The sequence below is a fragment of the Mchenga conophoros genome, linkage group LG23, assembly GCF_057382185.1.
Source record: "Mchenga conophoros isolate Kocher_MC1m ecotype Shallow Benthic linkage group LG23, M_conophoros_male_GT1.1, whole genome shotgun sequence".
Lineage (NCBI taxonomy): Eukaryota > Metazoa > Chordata > Actinopteri > Cichliformes > Cichlidae > Mchenga > Mchenga conophoros.
Genome location: NC_140547.1, coordinates 12576205 through 12591742, shown reverse-complemented (window position 1 = coordinate 12591742; position 15538 = coordinate 12576205). Strand labels below are relative to the sequence as shown.

Below are 15538 nucleotides of genomic sequence, written 5' to 3'. Positions count from 1 at the left end.
AGAGGCGCAGATTCGTCAGCCTTGATTTTTTTTTGTAGCAATAGTAACAATATACTATAAATGTATAGGCAAATAAATTAAAGATTTTGGCGCTTCGATAAATTAAAAAAAAATAGATAGATTTTTTTAAAAGTATTAAAATAACAAAAAAATGATTTGTGTCCATGAAAGAGGGCAGACCTATCTGACCAACCCCCGCCCCTTACAAAGTGGAAGGAGGGGCTTAGTTTTCTCAAACTGGGATTGTGAAAGTTGGCAGAAACTTCTAAAGCTTAGCATTTCCGATCAGTTGCTACCAAACTGCCATAATGGGCGCTGTCCCAAAAATTCTTTTAGCTAGTATATGTGTTGCTTTCCTGGCTGCCAAATGGACTTCACCCAGATTTGATGCTGGTAAACTCTGTTCTTTGTCATTGTGAGAAAGTACTTGTTTGTTTTTAGTTGCAAACTTGCAGCAGGCATGCAGGTTTGTCCAGCAGACAATAATGTGTTAGGTGGTGTTGGACCTACAGTGGTCCATACATATGCGTGGTATGGATTTGCAATGTATAAGTTGAAAACAGCTAAATAGAGTCACGCTTACGGATTTAATTAACTTAAAAATGAAGATTTCACATGAAAAAGGTAAGACTCACGTGAAGGAGTCCTAGCTAGCCTACTCGGTTATGTCACAGTTATAACTTAGTATCTCGTAACACCTCACTATTATAGTCATAATTACAATATTTTACGTCATTTTTTTCCTAATTATTATGAATTAAATCATGACGGATTTTCTTGTTTTTTTTTTCTTGTTTGTTATACATATGAAGTCTGTTTTTAATAGATATCTAATACATGTGCAGTCAACTTTGATTTGATCTTTGAAGCTCAAAAGCACCCGGGTCAATAATTTGAGGCTTTATGGTCAGGTGTAGCCAGATTAAGGAGATAAAAGATCTGAAGTTGAGTCCAAGAAATCAATTTGCATGTTCAATATGGGTTTCAAAGAATTAGTGATGGAATAAAAGGCTGAAAAAGCAAAAACATGAGCTATAAAACCAGAAACCACAGGAATGTTTAAATTACCAGTTACATTCTTGAAAAAAAATAATGTACAGAAGGCCCGGAAAACAACAAAAACAACAGCAGATATCTATAGATATCAGCATTCTGAGTAAAAATGCCAGGTCAGACTTTGCTATTTAAAAAAAAATTATACATAAAATCTGAAAAAATGAAACCAACAATTCATATTAGAATTATAGAAATAATAGAATACATGCCACATTATTAACAAATAAAAGGCAGTTTTATGGTGTGTATTACTGCCAATTTGGAAAGGTAATAGTAACAATTTAATAATTTGTTCAAGAAATGTATTAGAAACAGTACAAAGTGAGCGAGTAATTGATAATAATCTGCTCTCCGCATGTGACCAAGGCCTTACCAAAGAGAGAATCCAGCATTTATTCACATTTTGAGAACACACTGTAGAGTCAATTTTCCGCAAGCAATGAAATTATGCGGTCCATGTCAGTGAACTAGTGTTATGTATACTTGCATATCCCATGTGCTCTACTCTGCAACACTGTAACCTTATAAAATACCACATTTTTTTAAAGCTTAAATGTAGGGCTGGGCGATATATCGAGTTTTTTAAAAATATCGATATTTTTTCATACGAGATATAAGATGTGACAATATCGTTTATATCGATATAGTCTATGTTACGTTATAATTATACTTGTGGAGCCGCAGGTATACCTCTCTTTCGTCCACTTTTGTCTCTACGCAACGTTACTCGGCCTCACCTCTCCTTCACTGAACACAACTCCCCCCTCCCCCTTAGCTTCACCTGCAGGCAATGACAAGATGAAAGCGGAATATCTCTGTTAGCGAGTTACCGTGCGTGGGGCTGGACGGCGTCAACGTGTTAGCGAGCTAACCGCGCTAACGACATGCAGCCAGGAGGGGCTGCACGGCCTAAAATCCTTTCATTTTCTCAAAAATCGACAGTGCGCCTTATTCTATATATATCTCCATTGCGTGTGCAGACGCTCGCGGAAGAAGACGCTGAAATTTTGCGAACTCCCTGGAAAACTGCTCGGTAAGCATATATTTCACTACATTTATTTTATATGTTGCAGTTTCTGTTTTACAATCCTCGATGTTTTCTTCAATGTGATTTTAATGTCATCAACAGGTCACGTGTGAGTTAAAATGAGCGAGCCTCCTGAAAGGATTCCGTATAAACGTTATCTAACTGATCCTGAAGAGGAAATTCCTTCAAGAACCAAACGGAGATGGGCACAAAAAGAAAGGTGTGTTGGTAATGTAATATCCCTCACTCTTTAAACCCCTGGAGGGTCTTAGGGTCGATTTGTGGCTTTTTCAAATTTCGATTACATGCCATTTGCACAGTGTTGAATGGAATATAGCGAAAGTCTGCAAAAAAAAGTTCGGTCACATTTACTGTTAAAATTTCAGTATGACTTCCGGAAATTAGCTTCAGTGGCTAAGCTAGCGATAAACTTACGCTATCGGACCTAGTGGTCGATTTGTGCCCCATTGAAACCCATTATAAACGCTATTTTTCACGGCAAAAAAATTACGGTCAAATCGATCGTGATCGGTAATGCTTCCGCTTCCGCTTGCAGTACTGGCCTTAGAGTTGTAATTTTTTTATTTGTCCACCGGGTGGCGCCCTTGCTTCACATTTGACCTCTGCTGGAAAACAGCGGGCTGCTTGGACAGACCTGCCGGAAATGAAGCCTCATTTCCGGCGTGCAGCAGCGGCTTCGCCCGCTGATCGTGCGGGACCATTTTTTGGTCCCTAGGACCATGAGAGGGTGCTTTTTTTTTTTTTTTAGTCAACAGGAAATGACGTATTTGTTGTCACGTGGTATCGGACGTGTGGGCTGGAAAAAGCAGTCCCCGGTGATCGTGCCCCGGTGATCGTCGCGACTTACCCCGGCAACATGCACTTATTTCGGCCTAGAGGAGGAGCATTTGCCGCCTGGAGACCATTTTCTGGTCCTGGAAAAAAAAAAAAAGGCGATCGAAATGACTGTTTGTGCCAATCTTTAGTCCATCTAAAGGCCTAATTATAATAATCAAATATTACTTCAAATGTTTTTTTGGGAAAATATTTAGTTTTTTAGTTTTTTTTTTTAGTTTTTTTGTAATTTAAAAGGTTAAAACAACGAAAATATAATTAAAACTTTATATGAATATTTCAGGGAGAAGTAGTTTTAAAAGACTGACCAATTTAAAGTGAAAAAAAAAATTAATATTTAATATTTTTATTGCACTTTTTGGGCGTGGTCGATAGTGTGCATTTTATGAAATGCGCTCCTGGAAAAAAAATAAAAGGCGATCGAAATGACTCTTGGTGCCAATCTTTAGTCCATCTAAAGGCCTAATTATAATAACAATTGAATATTACCTCAAATGTTTTTTTTGGAAAATATTCAAGTTTTTTGTTTTTTGGGGCAAAAAAAGCAGTGCGCTCATGTGACGAAACCGGGATATAAAGGGTTAAAATCCGCGAAATGTAATTAAAACTTGACATGAATATTTCAAGGAGAAGTAGGTCTAAAAGATTGGCTAATTTAAAGTGGAAAAAAATATTAATATATAAATTTTTTATAGCGCTTTTTTGGGCGTGGTCGATTTGTGTCTCTAAGACCGATAGTGTATGCATTTTTCTAAGACCCTCCTTAACATTAACGAATGCCATAGGGCCGCACAATCAATAAATCTAGTGGCAATCACTAAGGATGCCACAATTATGTAATCGTTCAAAGTGGCAAATAATTGTCCACTGCATGCTTAAGATGTTTGTTTGTTTTTTATCAAGAATAAACAAAGCCAATGTGTAATAGACATTTGGGGTAGGGCTGGGTATCGTCACTGATTTCTAGAATCGATTCAATTCCGATTCACAAGGTCCCGAATCGATTCGATCCACGATTCGATTTAATTCGATTCGATTCGATTTAAATCTGGGAAATTTTGACAGTCAGAAATATTATAATTCAGATCAGTACATTTACATATTTTTGTATCAATAAAAAGGAAGCTGACATACGCAAGACTTTATCAAAGGTGTGAGCATCACAGCAGATGCCTTTGTGTCAAAGTAGCTGAAGATAAAACACAGAAAAACATGAAGGTGGTTTTCCTGGCCTGGGATTTTATAAAAATATTCTGCAGTACATCAAAAACGAAAGAAAACCATTAATCAACATATGAACATTACCTCTGAAGTTACAGAGGTTTTATTAGAGACACGGTTAAGCGTTTTGCATTTTGAATAATTTTAAAAAGTTTAAATTTGTTCAGTATTGAACAGCAGAAATGAGGTTTTCTTTTCAGAAGAATGTAAAAGGGAAAAAAACAGCGGCTGACAGCGCTGTAAACAACGGTAGACTTGTGCGTAACAAGCAAGCGAATAATGAAGAAAGGGAAACTGTTCTTGAAGTACACACAGAGAGAGAGAGGGCGAGAGAGACAGAGAGAGAGAGAGACAGAGAGACAGAGAGGGCGAGAGAGAGAGAGACAGAGAGAGAGAGAGGGCGAGAGAGAGAGACAGAGAGACAGAGAGAGAGAGCTGTGCATCGCGGTGGAAGCAAAACAGTAAAAGTCAGAGTGAATTCATGACGATGTTTATGTGAATCTTCTTTTGCTGCTGGTTCGGTCAATATTGTTTGGAAAGAGATCAAACTAACAGCTTTAGAATCAGCGCATAAAGGGCGTGAACACAAAGCGCGGACCCGCCGACAGATCAGAATCAGTGAGCTGTCGGCTTTCAGCCCCGACCGTGTCCGTGCTGTCGGGTGAGAAAGGCGACATCTAAATGATTCTGATCCGCGGGTCGTGCTGTGTGTTTAAGTCTTTGTGCAGAATCCGTGTTCCTGCTCTCATTTACTGTCTTAGCTGTTTGGTGGTTCTTGAAATTTTGTGAGATGTCACCAGAGATTCTGGCATTTCGGGCAAAATAAATTTATATTAAAAAAATCGATTCAGGATTTTAATTAATCGATTTTACGTTATCCAAGCCATAATCGATTTTAATCAATGAATCGATTATAAAAAACCCACCCCTAATTTGGGGCTTAATACTCCAGAATAGCATTGAAGGATTTTCAATTAGTGTTTTCAGCTTATGTTCTTGTAAAAATAGGACATGCAGTTGCTTAAAACAATGGTATAAACATCATTCTAAGTAAATTTTATCAAATGTAATTAATAGCCACAATGAAAATTGTAAGGAAAAAATGATCTTTATAAATTACCATACCATAAGGTACTCTGGCTCCCAAATGAATGATCTGGAGTTGGAGTTGGCTCTTTTAAACAGGGAATGTAGCTAGGCTATGTCTAATCTGCTTATTACTGATCAATAAACATCTTTATAAGTGATCACATCTTTATCGTGTTAATAGCAGTTCACTTAGAGTTCAAATATAGCAATAAGCAATTTCTATTTTCTTTATTGTATATTTTCTTTTTCAGAATTAAGGTTGCAGAAGAAGAACTTCAGAATGTTATCAAGGAATGTCAAAAGGTATGCCTTATGATATGATTGGTGGTTCAATTTGCATTTTTGTAAATTCATAAATGAACAGTTCAACCAAAAATGTAAATTCTCTAATCAATTGCTCACTCTTAAGTTGCTCACTCTTATAAACCTGTATGAATTTCTTTTGAACAAAATAATGTTGATAACCAAACAGTTGCTGGTCCCCATTGACATAGTATGGACATAGTATGAAATAACAACACTATGGAAGTCAGTAGGGACAAGAAACTGGTTACCAACATTCTTGAAAATATCTTCTTTTGTGTTCAACAGAACAAAGAAATAGGTTTAGAACAACTTGAGGGTGATGATTACCAAAATAACATTTTATTCCTTTTATCTTATCATCCATTTTATCTTATCCCTTAGCATTTAATTACCTCAGTTATAACAAATAATAAATGCTTGATTCATATTAATATTAATAATAATCTTATTGGTCTCTTTTTAAGGTTAGTGTTGGAATACAAACATTTTGGGTTAACTGTAATGAAAACACTTTTAATGCATAAACCTAAATTAAATTTATTCTGAGTATTGGACTATAGATTTCTCGAAATAAGTACACAATAGTTAGTTGAATTTTCAAGTCAAGAAATGAAATCAAAAAGATCATTACATTTCTAGACATTATTTTTTAAAGAATATTCATGAATTAGTGCATTGAACAAGAAAAAATAAAACAAGTAATCATTGTTCTAATTATGATTTTTACGGTAATTTCTACTTTCTACTGCAATCATATATTCTTACAGAATTTATCATGAAAGAAAGCACTAAGCATTCATTTTGACAGCCTAAGCACACTTAGATTTTGGCAAGACTGAATGGACATGTCAAATAGTGCACAATTAGTGAATGAGACCAATTTCAAATTTCTGCTGTAATGTTAAAAAAAGAGATGCATAAATACAGAGAAGACGGTTACAGGGCAGATCTCACCGATATAGACATGAATGCGTCTATGAGTCCACTAGGTTAATGCTCTTACACTGAAGATTTGCTTACAGGACCCATAATCATAATTCTCTCTCTCGCTTCTCTTTTCAAGGAAATCCCAGACACCCTTCCAGAAGACAGAACTCTGCTGATGACTAATGATGAAGAGTGCACTGCAGGTCCTGTTCAGATAGAGGTCCCAGTGGATTCAGGTCAAACTAAAGAGCAAAATCAACTACTGCTTCTGGCACTTAAGCTCAAACACAGTTTGACCAATGACTGTCTTGAAGATATCATGAAAATCCTTAATGTTGTTGGTGGCAGTGATGCAGCATGCAGGACAAAATATTCATTTTACAAAGCTTTTGATGATACAAAAGACATCATGAAAATCTGTTATGTGTGTGAACAGTGCAGTAATATAATGTCAGCTGAACTGGACCAAGTTCATTGTGTTCAATGCAACAGCACCTATGACAAAGCAAGTAGGTTTACCAATAACTTTTTCATATACCTCTCCTTGGAAGATCAACTCAAAAATCTCTTGAGAATGCCAGGAATTACAGATGAATTAATAGGAAGGCAAACAGAAACATCTACTTCTCTCAGTGACATTTGTGATGGTTTTTTGTATCAGAAAGCTTTAAGTGGTTCAGAAACGGCCCTTCAAACCCTCAGCTTAACATTTAGCTGTGATGGTGTGCCAGTTTTTAAAAAGTCCCCTTGTAGTATTTGGCCCCTTTTTTGCACCATTAATGAATTGCCATTGAAAACAAGACAGGATAATGTACTCCTTTGTGCACTATGGTTTGGGGATGAGAAGCCTCACATGAGAAGTTTCTTAAAACCTTTCATTGATGAGTGTGTGGGCCTACAGGACAGTGGTTTCACATGGGAAGATGACAAAGGCGTTTCTGTCAATACAAAAGTAATCCCTCTAATTCTAATGAGTGACTCAGTTGCCAGACCTGTGATCCAAAATTTTAAACAGTTTAATGGTGAATATGGATGCTCCTACTGCCTTCATGAAGGAAAGGTAGTTGAAAAAGGCAGAGGATTCACTCGTGTATATCCTTTTCAGAAGGACATTCAGCTCCGCAATCAGGAACAAACTAATGAATTTGTAGAAGCTGCGCTACAGTCTGGTAAAGCTGTTATGGGTGTTAAAGGGCCAAGTATGTTGTGTAGACTTCCCAGTTTTGATATTATCGAAGGGTCTGTCCCAGACTATATGCATTCAGTACTTCTGGGTGTTGCAAGAACTGTAACAGGGCTGTGGTTAAACAGTGAAAACCATGAAAAGCACTGGTATATAGGTAGGTCTACAAAACTGTTAGATGAAATGCTTTTAAAGATTAAACCGCCATGTAATGTACCTCGTGTGCCAAGGTCTGTCACATTGAGGAAATTTTGGAAAGCCCATGAGTGGTATATGTGGCTCTTTTATTATAGCTTACCTGTACTGAAAGGTGTATTGCCAGAACCACTACTGAATCACTGGTCTAAACTAGTCAAGGGAGTATCCCTTCTGTTGGGCGAAAATATAACTAGAGAGCAGATTACTGAGTCTGAGGCACTTCTAACAGATTTTGTGAAAGACATGGAGGTATTCTATGGGGAAGCTAATCTGTCTTATAATGTCCATCTTTGCCTCCATTTACCAAGGAGTGTAGTTAACTGGGGGCCTTTGTGGGCTCATTCCGCCTTTGTGTTTGAGTCTTACAATGCTAAACTACTAGACATGATCAAAAGCACTCAAGGGGTTGCGCTACAGATTGTAAAAATGTTCTGGCTACAGAAGGCCTTACCATTTTATGGCCAGACTTTACTGAAAGATGCCTCAAATGAATGCAAGGAGATATTTGAATCTCTAACAAGACCTAAACAGTTAAAAGATGTAACTCGCACACATGGTATCACTGCACTTAATCATCCTAAAGTGCGATTAATTAGGAGGGATGACTATATGGCACTGAGTCGTTATGGGGTACAAAGGAGCAGAGTAAAGTACTTTCAACGAATCATTACAAATGGCGAGGTGTTTCACTCAGAAGATTACAGTCGTGTAGTCAAACGTAATTCATTCACTGTTATGTTGAATGATGATGATCAAAATTTCTTTAACATTAAACGATTTGTAATATGTCAAAATGAAAGTGGAGAGACGTGTTATGCCATTGGAAGATTCTATGAACGAGCAAAGCATAGTCTCTGTGCCTCAAATCCAAGTTATTTTGAACCAGTATCAAAACGTCTTGGGCATCTGACAGGTATTCTTGCTGCAGAGATCAAATGCAAATGTCTGATCATTCACACTGAAAAACTAAAAGTCAATTACATTTTTAGAAGCATTAATCAGTGTGAATTCCTTAAATAAGGTTAAACATGAGAAAACATGATTTTCTGCCATGTGGTATTTTTCTGAAGTGATTTTAAACCAGTTCATAAAAAAAACATACATAATTAAACATTAAATGGAAAAACGTCAGATATACATTACATTAAATTAACATGGCCTACTTACCAGCACTGGAGGGGGAAAACACAAAATAACAAAGCAAAATGGGGGTAGGCAGAGGACAGAGGACACACTTCTTTTTATAGGTTTTGGGCTTTTGTTGTGTAACTAGAAGGGAATCTCAGTTTCTGAACACTTCATCAGCAAACTATTGTTTTGATGCTCATCTATGAGTCATATGAGCTCATCAATGATCCACAGGACATCTGAAAATACCCTGCCATCAGTGGCACACAGCCAGTCATGAGCATAATAACTGTTGTAACATAGTGATTGTTCGCTTAATTTGAAGTGCTGTTTAATTTTGCTCAACAAAATGAACATTGTGCTTATGATTTTTGTATAATCTGTAAAAAAAAAAAAAGAAAAAAGAAAAATGACCAAAGACTTAATGGTCAAACTCAACTTTTTAACTCTGAGGGAGATGGAGAATGAGCCTATTTTCAAAAAAAGTGGACTGTTTCTTTAAGTACTATATTGTATATATTGTCAAAAACTAAAGTGTACATAGCAGTTGTATTTTGTGTACTGTATCAATGACTATTAATTTCAAAGTCAAGTGAATGCTAATATTGTCTAATGTGAAATACTGTAAGCAAATGAATAAATAACCTAATTCTTGCTAGACCTTTGACTGTGTTTTGTTTGAATCCAACTGTGTTTGCAGATGTGATTAGATGCAGATGTTGTTACTTTTATTATTATTATGGCACTAAATACATTTTAACCTCCTAAGACCCGAACTCTTCCACGACATGCATTTTTAATTTCTCTTTGATATTTGGGCATATTGGGACCCGATGAATGTAAAAACAAAGAATTACCAGATTTTCTTTTAACTTATTTTTGTTTTTAAGAAAAATAAGAGCCACAAATGAGGATATTTGTTTAAAATTTTGATAGAACAGTAGCAGTATAATGTCCTCGGATATGGATATCAGGCCCTTGTAGAGCAAAATTGAGTATTTTGGTCTAAATAACCCAAAATGTTACGTCCACATATGTGGACGCCAGGTCCAAAGAGGTTAAATAAGGGATACTTTGAAATATATTCTACTGAAAGGTTGGAAATGTATTTTCTTGAACGCAAATATCTTTTGAAATGTATTTTGGTTTGAAAGAAATATATTTTAAATTTCAAAAATATATTTTTTTGGAGCATCACAAATACAAAATATATTTACCATATATTTGAAATATATTTTGGCCAGGAAAAATGTATTTTTTTACCGTATGGGTATGAATTCTGGTTGTGCTTACTGACCGCGAACCGATTTTATGTGGTACACAGCGCTCAGCAATCTGTCAAAAAATGTTTTAATATGACTTTGCTAAGCTACGGAGCTGCACCACTTGATGGATTGTCGGAGGATTACGGCTACCGAGGAGGAGCCTCGCGGAGTGATACGTACTGTGTGTGTATAAGGACCTGTTCAGAGACGTGGTGCAGCTGTGAAATCTGTCTCTTTGTTATTATGCTCAGCGTCTATTAGTTTACATTTTGACTGCACAATTGTGAGCTTTTTGTTATGCACAAAAACAACATTGTTTTCTTTTATTTATGGACCATGATTATTTAATAAATGCTGATAATTTATTTTTGAGTAATTTCTTCATGTACATCTACGCCAGGGGTGCTCACACTTTTTCCGCATGTGAGCTACTTATAAAATGACCAAGTCAAAATGATCTACCCACTACAAAAATCCAAAACATATACTTATTTATAAATATATTGAGGATTCTTTATATCTACAATGTATATACATGCATAACCGCAATATCCAATATTTCACAACACAATTAACTATGTAAATTTTTTGTCATTACCTGAGTTTACTCTGATGACTTGCACTGAATTGAATCAGCCAGGGATGCATAGTCCGGACAGTAGCTGCTGACGGCCAGGTTTAAGAGAAAAAACCGAGAGCTAAAAATTGGAGTTAACTCGCTGACTAGCTTGTCAGTTTTACTACACTTCGCGCCGCTGTTTGCGCATGCGCAGCGACCTAAGCGTCAGAAAAAATCTGATGTCATCTGACTGGCTTCCCTGTATCAATCAAGTGACGGGATGGATGATAGGCTGGCATCTATTTTTTTAATGCCATGCGATCTACCAATACTACCTTTGCGATCGACTGGTCGATCGCGATCGACGTATTGAGCACCCCTGATCTACGCTGTATGTAAATAAAAGTGCCCGTGTGACATCTGGGACACAGTGTGACTAGGAACTCTCTTTTTGTTCTTAACTTATGGCTTTTAAAAAAAAAATCGAGATATATATCTTATATCGCCATCCAGCTAAAAAATATCGAGATATGAATTTTGGGTCATATCGCCCAGCCCTACTTAAATGCCTATATTTCACAAATGTACGACAGCGCAGGACGATTTGTTTCAGATGCCTTGTGTTTGCTTTGGTTAGTAATAAAATGCAGTTTGAATGTCTGCTTCATGAACCCTAACCCTTAATGGGAATAAGAAGTGGAATAAGAGAGAGAGAACATGCAGTTGATAGCACATTTAGCTAAACCTTTGAGGGGAAAATGGTACTGACATATGGCTCCATTCTCCAGCATGGGGAGTGAAAATTTTCAAACCTGCAGGATATTTAAATCTTTATAGCACCAGGCAAAGAATTAAAGCAACAAACAAGTGATATGGGACCTTCAAAAACAAAATACAGCATGGAAATTCTGGTGAAATAAATAAATATCCAATATCCAAGCATTTTACTAGTCCAAATGAAGAGTATGCATTTTGCAATTTCTCAAGATGGAAAAGTTTCCAATGCCCTTTGACCTGAAGCAATATATGGAGGGCTAAGCTTATCTTATCTTTTTAGGGTTTATATCTGCCTAAAGAATGATTCTAGATAAACTAACCCATATGGAAAAGAAATAGTAAAAACTTATATGATTTACTCATGAAAGTGGCCACTTTCTCATTACTTTCATATATTGTTTTAGTAAGTATCCAAAACATACAAGTTTCATTATATAATTTTTCAAGGGATCTTATATCTGTTTTCACTCTTGTATGCTTTTCATACAAGTTTCACACAAGACAGATACAAACTTTATAAGATTTATATATATCTTTTCCATATGGGAAACTATTTCATTGTCATCAAGTTCACTTAAAAACTTTTTCTGCATGCATAGACACATTAATAATGTATGCCATAGTTACTGTGGTCATTTACTCTATTTATTGTTGACTAATAGAAATAACATATTTTTGTTGTTTCTATTAACCTTTCATGTATTAAAACAATTCCATTCCGTGTTGAATACGGTAAACCTTTGTTTCAGATTCTCTCAAAGGGGCTAGGGTACTGGTGACTGGGGCCAGTACAGGTATTGGTGAACAAATGGCGTATCATTATGCCCGCTTTGGAGCCAAAATTGTTATCACAGCAAGGAGGGAGAAAGTCTTACAGCAGGTCAGTTTACGTAATAAACTGTTGAAATTCTGCTCATAAATTGCCATTTACTTGTGTTGGTTTGTGACAGTTATGAATAGACACATTCTGTAGTTCTCTCAATTAACTAACCATGTGCATTTTTAATAATTTTGGCCTTTAGGTAGTAGAAAAATGTCTGAGTTTAGGAGCCCAGAAAGCTTTTTATATAGCAGCAGACATGGCGAATGAGGCTGACCCTGACAAAGTGGTGGATTATGCTCTGGAGAAGCTGGGAGGTTTGGATTACCTGGTCCTCAATCACATTGGGCCTAGCCCCTTCAGCATGTGGAAGGGAGATGTGGATCACACCAAATGGCTGATGAAGGTAACTGAGTATTTTGATGGTCATTCAAAACAGGAAATGGAGAGACTATGCTGATTCATGAATGTTTCTTTGTGAAGGTCAATTTCTTCAGCTATATTCAGATGGCCTGGAAAGCTTTGCCCTCCCTTGAGCAAAATAAAGGATCGCTGGTTGTTGTCTCATCGCTCTTAGGTAGGTTTATTTTTCTTCAGCATTTTTATACTTTATACTTTTTTATGCAGATGATGACAAACTATCAAATACAAATTGTGTGTACACATATATACCTCCTAATACTTTCACCCACCAGATACAATTAAACTGACATTTTTTAAAGGCACTTTCTACTGCAACTGATAAATAAGTACAGTAATACAGTAATTAAGATTAACTTAATGTATTATGATGACAAGAGTTAATAAGCCACTCTGGAGCTTGATTGTGTGCACCAGGTGGCTGGGCCATAAATTCTTGTGGAGCTCAACTAAAACAAGCCCAAAAGGTCTATTGTACCATGGGTCAACTATCTGCAGGAGAATCTGTAGAGGGAAAGTGTTTTCTGGATTGGGCGCCAGTCAAAGTCACAAGTACTGATAGTCTAGTTGTTGGCTTTTTTGCTGTAAGGGACGTGGGGACATCTTTAATGGGGAAGGAGCCTAAGTTTTGGTAGGAAGTTGAGGAATATGAAGCATGAAAGTGACCACAAAGCTGACCGCAGAAGCAAAGCTGTCGATTTCCTGGTCAGTCTACCTTGTTATGCTCGTTTATTTATATGGGCTGGCGGTAGTGACCAAAAGAATAAGATTTGCAGATACAAGTGGCTGAAAAAAGTATCCTTCACAGGGTGTCTGGGCTCACTCTTAGAGATAGGGTGAGGACCTCAGTCATTTACAATGTGCTTTAAGTAGAACTCTTAAGTAGACCTCTCCTGGCATGTCAGACTGGCAGGAGGCCTCAGGGCACACACAAGTATGACAGGAGAAATTAGATCTATTGGGTACCATGGGAATGCCTGGGTATTCCCCTAGAGCACAGTTGTCAAACTCCAGTCCTCGAGGGCTGTTGTCCTGAAACTTTTAAATGTGTCCCTGCTGCAACACACCTGAATAAAATTAGTAGGTCATTAGCAAGACTCTACAGAACTTGACTGGATGTTGAGGTGGCAATTCAGCCATTTGATTCATGTTACAGCAGCTCATGAGTGAATGAACATGGTGCAATAAAAGTACTTTAAGAAGTACAGTTTCCAAAACCATCCATTGTGGTTTGTGATTCAGGGAGCAGTTGAAAGAAGCTTTGTTAGAATAAAAGTGACCAAAGTTGAAAAGTGAACTAAAGGTCAGTATATTAGAATCAGCAAACTCTAAGAAAAGTATTTTACCTGCATCAAGTTGGTTATTTTTTCCTGCTCATTACCTGCCCACCTTCCCTTCTGCAGTGGCGCTGGGCCCCTCAGCAGAGCCCCTTAACACAGTTTGAGAACAGCTAAACTAGACCAAAAGATGAAAAGTTGGACTTCCAGAGCTCAGAGATTTGAAATGGCCAAAAGGGAAACAGAAGTTACAACACACAGCAATATAACAAATGAAGAAACCAAACAACTGACATTCAGTACAGACAAATGAATAGAAACTTGTGAATCATATACAATAACAGACGATTACAAGAGCAATATTAAACACAGGCTTGAGCAAAAGAGCAGTTCTCTAATGCGTTTAAAATGGACTTTGATTCCCCGTCGTAACCAGTTCTGACAGTGTTTGAAAGCTCCAAGAAAGCTACTGAAGACGCTTCTCCTACTCTAACAGTTGTTGATGCTTCACAGGTAAAATAACTTCTCCTTTCGTGGCGCCATATTCCTCAACCAAATTTGCCTTGAACGGGTTCTTTGGGTCTCTTCGTCATGAGCTGGCTATGAAGAAGAGCAACGTGTCCATCTCTGTCTGCACACTCGGTCTCATTGATACCGACTCAGCTATGGAGAAAGTCCGGTTAGTCAAATATATGTATGCAGAAATATTTGACATTGTGTATTTTGAGATATTTTTGAATTAAGTGTAAGAATTTTCTCTATCCTAGGGGCGTCACTGATGTACCAGCCTACCCCACCACAGATGCTGCATTGAACATCATCATTACGGGATCTACAAGGCAGCCAGAGCTTTTCTACCCTTGGTTCACATACTTTATAGTTATCACCAAAGACTGGTTTCCTTCTGTCACAGATTATATGACCCAGAACTCCTACAACTACATCCCATGAAGAGCATTTATTCAGCACAACTGAAGCACAATTATACATGTTCCTAATTATAAATATCAACATTTAATTTGGATTTTGGCCTAGCTCTTTGACATTTTGATGCACCCAGTTTTGCGGGAACATTTCTGACATTTCAGTTTCCACTTTTCTCATCATTTCTTTGAGAACAGTCCAGTAATAAAATGTATACAGATAGAAAAGCTCAGGACTTGGGATTTTACTTTTTAGGCTACTATTTTAACATTTTAGACATTAGTGTCTGTGTCAATAGTACAGCCACTGCTGTCCAAACATTATTGCACTAGTACTTGAAAACTCAGAAGAAAAAAGTCTGATTTACTACTGATAAGACAACCTCACCCCTCCATTCAGCCCTCCCACACACAGACACAATACCTCACATGAGATTTGGTTATGAAATAAATGAATACGTTTCGTGTTGCTGCTGTTGCTGCTGATAATGAACACAAAAAAATAAA

At 37.0% G+C, this 15538-nt stretch overlaps 1 protein-coding gene and 1 long non-coding RNA gene across 3 annotated transcripts; both read left to right on the top strand.

The window, feature by feature from the left end:
- The first annotated feature begins 234 nt into the window (after positions 1 to 234).
- Positions 235 to 15538, top strand: LOC146546808 (hydroxysteroid 11-beta-dehydrogenase 1-like protein). The gene is made up of 6 exons (XM_085264214.1): positions 235 to 393; positions 12341 to 12471; positions 12614 to 12817; positions 12895 to 12988; positions 14622 to 14787; positions 14876 to 15538. The coding sequence occupies exons 1-6, from the start codon at positions 309 to 311 to the stop codon at positions 15057 to 15059; spliced, it is 864 nt and encodes a 287-aa protein (XP_085120340.1). The 5' UTR covers positions 235 to 308; the 3' UTR covers positions 15060 to 15538.
- LOC146546809 (uncharacterized) lies at positions 422 to 10641 on the top strand. 2 transcript variants are annotated; one of them, XR_014890662.1, is made up of 4 exons: positions 422 to 2089; positions 2186 to 2303; positions 5500 to 5551; positions 6618 to 10641. It is a non-coding gene; the product is annotated as an uncharacterized LOC146546809 (long non-coding RNA). The 2 variants fall into 2 exon arrangements; XR_014890661.1 differs by having other exon boundaries at positions 422 to 2303.